Source organism: Cherax quadricarinatus, chromosome 87, assembly GCF_038502225.1.
Source record: "Cherax quadricarinatus isolate ZL_2023a chromosome 87, ASM3850222v1, whole genome shotgun sequence".
In the NCBI taxonomy this organism is placed as follows: domain Eukaryota; kingdom Metazoa; phylum Arthropoda; class Malacostraca; order Decapoda; family Parastacidae; genus Cherax; species Cherax quadricarinatus.
This window is the reverse complement of record NC_091378.1, coordinates 3,128,240-3,138,239: the sequence shown is the minus strand read 5'-3', so window position 1 is coordinate 3,138,239 and position 10,000 is coordinate 3,128,240. Positions and strand designations below refer to the sequence as shown.

At 41.1% G+C, this 10,000-nt stretch overlaps 1 protein-coding gene across 1 annotated transcript in view; it reads right to left on the bottom strand.

Annotated features, from left to right (window-relative positions):
• LOC138855270 (tyrosine-protein kinase receptor-like) overlaps positions 1-10,000 on the bottom strand; it is a 129,830-nt gene that overhangs the window by 32,456 nt on the left and 87,374 nt on the right. Inside the window, exon 11 of the mRNA XM_070103773.1 lies at positions 7,766-7,925. Coding sequence (XP_069959874.1) covers positions 7,766-7,925 — 160 coding nt within the window. The remainder of the gene's footprint in view (positions 1-7,765; positions 7,926-10,000) is intronic.

Genomic DNA, 10,000 nt, shown 5'->3' with positions numbered 1-10,000 from the left:
TGTGGTGGAGGTACGTGAGGCATTACGTAGAATGAAAGGGGGTAAAGCAGCTGGAACTGATGGGATCATGACAGAAATGTTAAAAGCAGGGGGGGATATAGTGTTGGAGTGGTTGGTACTTTTGTTTAATAAATGTATGAAAGAGGGGAAGGTACCTAGGGATTGGCAGAGAGCATGTATAGTCCCTTTATATAAAGGGAAAGGGGACAAAAGAGATTGTAAAAATTATAGAGGAATAAGTTTACTGAGTATACCAGGAAAAGTATACGGTAGGGTTATAATTGAAAGAATTAGAGGTAAGACAGAATGTAGAATTGCGGACGAGCAAGGAGGCTTCAGAGTGGGTAGGGGATGTGTAGATCAAGTGTTTACATTGAAATATATATGTGAACAGTATTTAGATAAAGGTAGGGAAGTTTTTATTGGATTTATGGATTTAGAAAAGGCATATGATAGAGTGGATAGAGGAGCAATGTGGCAGATGTTGCAAGTATATGGAATAGGTGGTAAGTTACTAAATGCTGTAAAGAGCTTTTATGAGGATAGTGAGGCTCAGGTTAGGGTGTGTAGAAGAGAGGGAGAATACTTCCCGGTAAAAGTAGGTCTTAGACAGGGATGTGTAATGTCACCATGGTTGTTTAATATATTTATAGATGGGGTTGTAAAAGAAGTAAATGCTAGGGTGTTCGGGAGAGGGGTGGGATTAAATTATGGGGAATCAAATTCAAAATGGGAATTGACACAGTTACTTTTTGCTGATGATACTGTGCTTATGGGAGATTCTAAAGAAAAATTACAAAGGTTAGTGGATGAGTTTGAGAATGTGTGTAAAGGTAGAAAGTTGAAAGTGAACATAGAAAAGAGTAAGGTGATGAGGGTATCAAATGATTTAGATAAAGAAAAATTGGATATCAAATTGGGGAGGAGGAGTATGGAAGAAGTGAATGTTTTCAGATACTTGGGAGTTGACGTGTCGGCGGATGGATTTATGAAGGATGAGGTTAATCATAGAATTGATGAGGGAAAAAAGGTGAGTGGTGCGTTGAGGTATATGTGGAGTCAAAAAACGTTATCTATGGAGGCAAAGAAGGGAATGTATGAAAGTATAGTAGTACCAACACTCTTATATGGATGTGAAGCTTGGGTGGTAAATGCAGCAGCGAGGAGACGGTTGGAGGCAGTGGAGATGTCCTGTCTAAGGGCAATGTGTGGTGTAAATATTATGCAGAAAATTCGGAGTGTGGAAATTAGGAGAAGGTGTGGAGTTAATAAAAGCATTAGTCAGAGGGCAGAAGAGGGGTTGTTGAGGTGGTTTGGTCATTTAGAGAGAATGGATCAAAGTAGAATGACATGGAAAGCATATAAATCTATAGGGGAAGGAAAGAGGGGTAGGGGTCGTCCTCGAAAGGGTTGGAAAGAGGGGGTAAAGGAGGTTTTGTGGGTGAGGGGCTTGGACTTCCAGCAAGCGTGCGTGAGCGTGTTAGATAGGAGTGAATGGAGACGAATGATACTTGGGACCTGACGATCTGTTGGAGTGTGAGCAGGGTAATATTTAGTGAAGGGATTCAGGGAAACCGGTTATTTTCATAAAGTCGGACTTGAGTCCTGGAAATGGGAAGTACAATGCCTGCACTTTAAAGGAGGGGTTTGGGATATTGGCAGTTTGGAGGGATATGTTGTGTATCTCTATACATATATGCTTCTAAACTGTTGTATTCTGAGCACCTCTGCAAAAGCAGTGATAATGTGTGAGTGTGGTGAAAGTGTTGAATGATGATGAAAGTATTTTCTTTTTGGGGATTTTCTTTCTTTTTTTTTTGGGTCACCCTGCCTCGGTGGGAGACGGCCGACTTGTTGAAAAAAAAAAAAATATATATATATATTATATATGTATATATATATATATATTATATGTATATATATATATATATATATATATATATGTATATATATGTATATATTTATATATGTATATATATATATATATATATATATATATATATATATATATATATATATATATTTTATTTATTATCACACTGGCCGATTCCCACCAAGGCAGGGTGGCCCGAAAAAGAAAAACTTTCACCATCATTCACTCCATCACTGTCTTGCCAGAAGGGTGCTTTACACTACCGTTTGTAAACGGCAACATTAACACCCCTCCTTCAGAGTGCAGACACTGTACTTCCCATCTCCAGGACTCAAGTCCGGCCTGCCGGTTTCCCTGAACCCCTTCATAAATGTTACTTTGCTCACACTCCAACAGCACGTCAAGTATTAAAAACCATTTGTCTCCATTCACTCCTCTCAAACACGCTCACGCATGCCTGCTGGAAGGCCAAGCCCCTCGCACACAAAACCTCCTTTACCCCCTCCCTCCAACCTTTCCTAGGCCGACCCCTACCCCGCCTTCCTTCCACTACAGACTGATGCACTCTTGAAGTCACTGTGTTTCGCTCCATTCTCTCTACATGTCCGAACCACCTCAACAACCCTTCCTCAGCCCTCTAGACAACAGTTTTGGTAATCCCGCACCTCCTTCTAACTTCCAAACTACGAATTCTCTGCATTATATTCACACCTCACATTGCCCTCAGACATGACATCTCCACTGCCTCCAGCCTTCTCCTCGCTGCAACATTCATCACCCATGCTTCACACCCATATAAGAGCGTTGGTAAAACTATACTCTCATACATATATATATATATATATATATATATATATATATATATATATATATATATATATATATATATATATATTATATATATATATATATATATTATATATATATATATATATATATATATATATATATATATATATATATATATATATATATATATATATATATATATATATATATATATATATATATATATATATATATATATATATATATATATATATATATATATATATATATATATATATATATATATATATATATATATATATATATATATATATATATATATATATATAAGTACACAAGATATGATGTAGGGCGAAATGACAGTAGTTTGTTGGATTATGTATTGGTAGATAAAAGACTGTTGAGTAGACTTCAGGATGTACATGTTTATAGAGGGGCCACATATATCAGATCACTTTCTAGTTGTTGCTACACTGAGAGTAAAAGGTAGATGGGATACAAGGAGAATAGAAGCATCAGGGAAGAGAGAGGTGAAGGTTTATAAACTAAAAGAGGAGGCAGTTAGGGTAAGATATAAACAGCTATTGGAGGATAGATGGGCTAATGAGAGCATAGGCAATGGGGTCGAAGAGGTATGGGTTAGGTTTAAAAATGTAGTGTTAGAGTGTTCAGCAAAAGTTTGTGGTTACAGGAAAGTGGGTGCGGGAGGGAAGAGGAGCGATTGGTGGAATGATGATGTAAAGAGAGTAGTAAGGGAGAAAAAGTTAGCGTATGAGAAGTTTTTACAAAGTAGAAGTGATGCAAGGAGGGAAGAGTATATGGAGAAAAAGAGAGAGGTTAAGAGAGATGTGAAGCAATGTAAAAAGAGAGCAAATGAGAGAGTGGGTGAGATGTTATCAACAAATTTTGTTGAAAATAAGAAAAAGTTTTGGAGTGAGATTAACAAGTTAAGGAAGCCTAGAGAACAAATGGATTTGTCAGTTAAAAATAGGAGAGGAGAGTTATTAAATGGAGAGTTAGAGGTATTGGGAAGATGGAGGGAATATTTTGAGGAATTGTTAAATGTTGATGAAGATAGGGAAGCTGTGATTTCGTGTATAGGGCAAGGAGGAATAACATATTGTAGGAGTGAGGAAGAGCCAGTTGTGAGTGTGGGGGAAGTTCGTGAGGCAGTAGGTAAAATGAAAGGGGGTAAGGCAGCCGGGATTGATGGGATAAAGATAGAAATGTTAAAAGCAGGTGGGGATATAGTTTTTGGAGTGGTTGGTGCAATTATTTAATAAATGTATGGAAGAGGGTAAGGTACCTAGGGATTGGCAGAGAGCATGCATAGTTCCTTTGTATAAAGGCAAAGGGGACAAAAGAGAGTGCAAAAATTATAGGGGGATAAGTCTGTTGAGTATACCTGGTAAAGTGTATGGTAGAGTTATTATTGAAAGAATTAAAAGTAAGACGGAGAATAGGATAGCAGATGAACAAGGAGGCTTTAGGAAAGGTAGGGGGTGTGTGGACCAGGTGTTTACAGTGAAACATATAAGTGAACAGTATTTAGATAAGGCTAAAGAGGTCTTTGTGGCATTTATGGATTTGGAAAAGGCGTATGACAGGGTGGATAGGGGGGCAATGTGGCAGATGTTGCAGGTGTATGGTGTAGGAGGTAGGTTACTGAAAGCAGTGAAGAGTTTTTACGAGGATAGCGAGGCTCAGGTTAGAGTATGTAGGAAAGAGGGAAATTATTTCCCAGTAAAAGTAGGCCTTAGACAAGGATGTGTGATGTCACCGTGGTTGTTTAATATATTTATAGATGGGTTGTAAGAGAAGTAAATGCGAGGGTCTTGGCAAGAGGCGTGGAGTTAAAAGATAAAGAATCACACATAAAGTGGGAGTTGTCACAGTTGCTCTTTGCTGATGACACTGTGCTCTTGGGAGATTCTGAAGAGAAGTTACAGAGATTGGTGGATGAATTTGGTAGGGTGTGCAAAAGAAGAAAATTAAAAGGGAATATAGGAAAGAGTAAAGTTATGAGGATAACAAAAAGATTAGGTGATGAAAGATTGGATATCAGATAGGAGGGAGAGAGTATGGAGGAGGTGAATGTGTTCAGATATTTGGGAGTGGACGTGTCAGCGGATGGGTCTATGAAAGACGAGGTGAATCATAGAATTGATGAGGGGAAAAGAGTGAGTGGTGCACTTAGGAGTCTGTGGAGACAAAGAACTTTGTCCTTGGAGGCAAAGAGGGGAATGTATGAGAGTATAGTTTTACCAACGCTCTTATATGGGTGTGAAGCATGGGTGATGAATGTTGCAGCGAGGAGAAGACTGGAGGAAGTGGGGATGTCATGTCTGAGGGCAATGTGTGGTGTGAATATAATGCAGAGAATTCGTAGTTTGGAAGTTAGGAGGAGGTGCGGGATTACCAAAACTGTTGTCCAGAGGGCTGAGGAAGGGTTGTTGAGGTGGTTCGGACATGTAGAGAGAATGGAGCGAAACAGAGTGACTTCAAGAGTGTATCAGTCTGTAGTGGAAGGAAGGCGGGGTAGGGGTCGGCCTAGGAAAGGTTGGAGGGAGGGGGTAAAGGAGGTTTTGTGTGCGAGGGGCTTGGACTTCCAGCAGACTTGCGTGAGCGTGTTTGATAGGAGTGAATGGAGACAAATAGTTTTTAATACTTAACCTGCTGTTGGAGTGTGAGCAAAGTAACATTTATGAAGGGGTTCAGGGAAACCGGCAGGCCGGACTTGAGTCCTGGAGATGGGAAGTACAGTGCCTGCACTCTGAAGGAGGGGTGTTAATGTTGCAGTTTAAAAACTGTAGTGTAAAGCACCCTTCTGGCAAGACAGTGATGGAGTGAATGATGGTGAAAGTTTTTCTTTTTCGGGCCACCCTGCCTTGGTGGGAATCGGCCAGTGTGATAATAAAAAAAATATATTGTATATATATATATATATATATATATATATATATATATATGTATATATATGTATATAAATATATGTATATATATGTATATATATATATAAATATACATATATATATATATATATATATATATATATATATATATATATATATGTAAATATATGTATATATATATAATAATAATAATAATAATAATAATAATGATGAGTTGTCTAGGAGGAGGGTAGGATGTCTTGGTTTACTTAGGAAGGTTACGAGGTTGACCTCTGAAGGTCAACTTCAAGGTAACACTGACTGTGAGGAGGAGTAAGAGAAGAAGAAGGAGGGGAAGGAGGAGGAGAGGGAGAGGAAGGAGGAGGAGGAGCAGGAGGAGGAAGAGGAAGGGAAGGCGGTGTAGGAAGAGGAGGAAATGGAGGCGAATCAATAAAGGAGAAGCAGGAGGAGGATGGGGAGCAGAAAGATGATGATGGTGAGGAGGAAGAGCCGGAGGAGAAGTAGAAGAGGAACAAGAAATGAGAGAAAGAGTGTTAGAGGGAGTGGAACACTTCGAGAGAAGTGCAGCAGTAACAGGGAACGTACTCTGGGGTATAGGCAGGAATAACAAGATTACGTACTCTGGGGTACAGGCAGGAATAACAAGGATTGTACTCTGGGATACAGGCAGGAATAACAAGGTTACGTACTCTGGGATACAGGCAGGAATAACAAGGTCACGTACTCTGGGATACAGGCAGGAATAACAAGGTTACGTACTCTGGGATACAGGCAGGAATAACAAGGATTGTACTCTGGGATACAGGCAGGAATAACAAGGTTACGTACTCTGGGATACAGGCAGGAATAACAAGGATTGTACTCTGGGATACAGGCAGGAATAACAAGGTTACGTACTCTGGGATACAGGCAGGAATAACAAGGTTACGTACTCTTGGGTACAGGCAGGAATAACAAGGTTACGTACTCTGGGATACAGGCAGGAATAACAAGGTTACGTACTCTGGGATACAGGCAGGAACAACAAGGTTACGTACTCTGAGATACAGGCAGGAATAACAAGGTTACGTACTCTGGGGTACAGGCAGGAATAACAAGGTTACGTACTCTGGGGTACAGGCAGGAATAACAAGATTGCGTACTCTGGGATACAGGCAGGAATAACAAGGATTGTACTCTGGGATACAGGCAGGAATAACAAGGTTACGTACTCTGGGGTACAGGCAGGAATAACAAGGTTACGTACTCTGGGATACAGGCAGGAATAACAAGGTTACGTACTCTGGGATACAGGCAGGAATAACAAGGTTACGTACTCTGGGATACAGGCAGGAACAACAAGGTTACGTACTCTGAGATACAGGCAGGAATAACAAGATTGCGTACTCTGGGATACAGGCAGGAATAACAAGGATTGTACTCTGGGATACAGGCAGGAATAACAAGGTTACGTACTCTGGGGTACAGGCAGGAATAACAAGGTTACGTACTCTGGGATACAGGCAAGAATAACAAGGTTACGTACTCTGGGATACAGGCAGGAATAACAAGGTTACGTACTCTGAGATACAGGCAGGAATAACAAGGTTACGTACACTGGGATACAGGCAGGAATAACAAGGATTGTACTCTGGGATACAGGCAGGAATAACAAGGATTGTACTCTGGGATACTTGCAGGAATAACAAGAATTGTACTCAGGGATACAGGCAGGAATAACAAGGATTGTACTCTGGGATACAAGCAGGAATAACAAGGTTATGTACTCTGGGATACAGGCAGAAATAACAAGGGTTGTACTCTGGGATACAAGCAGGAATAACAAGGTTACGTACTCTGGGACACAGGCAGGAATTACAAGGTTACGTACTCTGGGATACAGTCAGGAATAACAAGGATTGTACTCTGGGATACAGGCAGGAATAACAAGGATTGTACTCTGGGATACAGGCAGGAATAACAAGGTTACGTACTCTGGGGTACAGGCAGGAATAACAAGGATTGTACTCTGGGATACATGCAGCAATAACAAGGAACATACTCTGGAATACAGGCAACAGTAACAAGGAACGTACTCTGGAATACAGGCAGCAATAACAAGGAACGTACTTTGGGATACAGGCGACAACAATAAGGAAAGGTACTGACACTCCCACCCAGGAAAGTGACATACAGAAGCAGCAGTACTCACGTGTAATAGCCGTCATAGGGCACTTTCCAGATCTGAGTACCAGGGAGGGAGTTGGAGGTGAGTGCCTCTGGCACTGGCGGTACTCTGTGACGGTACTCGTTACGGCACTCCTCAGGTGTAGGACCTTCATGGCCAGTGGCGCCACACGTCGTCACCATCACTGTCACAAAACAAAAGAGGATAGAAAATGTCAGAGAGGGACAGTGGACTCGACCCCTCTGCAAGTATAACTCGGAGAGTACACGCACTTGCACACACAAAGATATACACGCACACATTAAAGCGTACACACGCAAAAAAACATACACGCACGCAAAACATACATACACACGAACACACAGAGAGAAGCTGTGACTCGACCCATGCAACCACAAATAAGTGAGTACACACACACACACACACACACACACACACACACACACACACACACACACACACAGAGTTCTATGACATGGTGACAGTAGTAAGACAAGAGAGAGAGAGGGGTGGGTGGATTGCATTTTCTTGGACTGCAAGAAGGCGTTTGACACAGTTCCACACAAGAGACTGGTGCAAAAACTGGAGGACCAAGCAGGGATAACAGGGAAGGCACTACAATGGATCAGGGAATACTTGTCAGGAAGACAGCAGCGAGTCATGGTACGTGGCGAGGTGTCAGAGTGGGCACCTGTGACCAGCGGGGTCCCACAGGAGTCAATCCTAGGACCAGTGCTGTTTCTGGTATTTGTGAACGACATGACGGAAGGAATAGACTCTGAGGTGTCCCTGTTTGCAGATGACGTGAAGTTGATGAGAAGAATTCACTCGATCGAAGACCAGGAAGAACTACAAAGGGATCTGGACAGGCTGCAGACCTGATCCAGCAATTGGCTCCTGGAGTTAAATCCCACCAAGTGCAAAGTCATGAAGATTGGGAAAGGGCAAAGAAGACCGCAGACGGAGTACAGTCTAGGGGGCCAGAGACTACAAACCTCACTCAAGGAAAAAGATCTTGGGGTGAGTATAACACCAGGCACATCTCCTGAAGCGCACATCAACCAAATAACTGCTGCAGCATATGGGCGCCTGGCAAACCTCAGAACAGCATTCCGACATCTTAATAAGGAATCATTCAGGACCCTGTACACCGTGTACGTTAGGCCCATATTGGAGTATGCGGCACCAGTTTGGAACCCACACCTAGCCGAGCACGTAAAGAAACTAGAGAAAGTGCAAAGGTTTGCAACAAGACTAGTCCCAGAGCTAAGAGGTATGTCCTACGAGGAGAGGTTAAGGGAAATCAACTTGACGACACTGGAGGACAGGAGAGATAAGGGGGACATGATAACGACATACAAAATACTGAGAGGAATTGACAAGGTGGACAAAGACAGGATGTTCCAGAGATTGGACACAGTAACAAGGGGACACAGTTGGAAGCTGAAGACACAGATGAATCACAGGGATGTTAGGAAGTATTTCTTCAGCCACAGAGTAGTCAGTAAGTGGAATAGTTTGGGAAGCGATGTAGTGGAGGCAGGATCCATACATAGCTTTAAGCAGAGGTATGATAAAGCTCACGGCTCAGGGAGAGTGACCTAGTAGCGATCAGTGAAGAGGCGGGGCCAGGAGCTCGGACTCGACCCCCGCAACCTCAACTAGGTGAGTACAACTAGGTGAGTACATACACATGTAAGATATACTAGTAAGGTATACTAGTAAAGTGTACTAGTAAGGTATACTACTAAGGTATACTAGTAAAGTATGCTAGTAAGGTATCCTAGTAAAGTATATTAGCAAGGTATACTAGTAAAGTATACTAGTAAGGTATACTAGTAAAGAATATTTTCAAGTATACTAAAGTAAGTTTCACTAGTAAACCAGAGCACGATTTTCTAGTATACCAGGATATATTTTCTAGTACACCAGGGAATATTTTGTAGTATACCAGGGTATATTTTGTAGTATACCAGGGTATATTTTGTAGTAAATAAAGGTATTTTTCCTAGCATACCAGGGTATATTTTCTAGTATACCAGGGTATATTTTATATTATACCAGGGTATATTTTCTAGTATACCAGGGTATATTTTCTAGTATAAAAGATTGTATTTTCTAGAATACCAGGGTATATATTCTAGCATATCAGGGTACATTTTTTAGTATACAGGAGTGAATTTTCTAGTAGACAAGAGTATACTAGACAGTATACATCCAGTATAGCAGTAATAATAATAACACTAATAATAATAACAA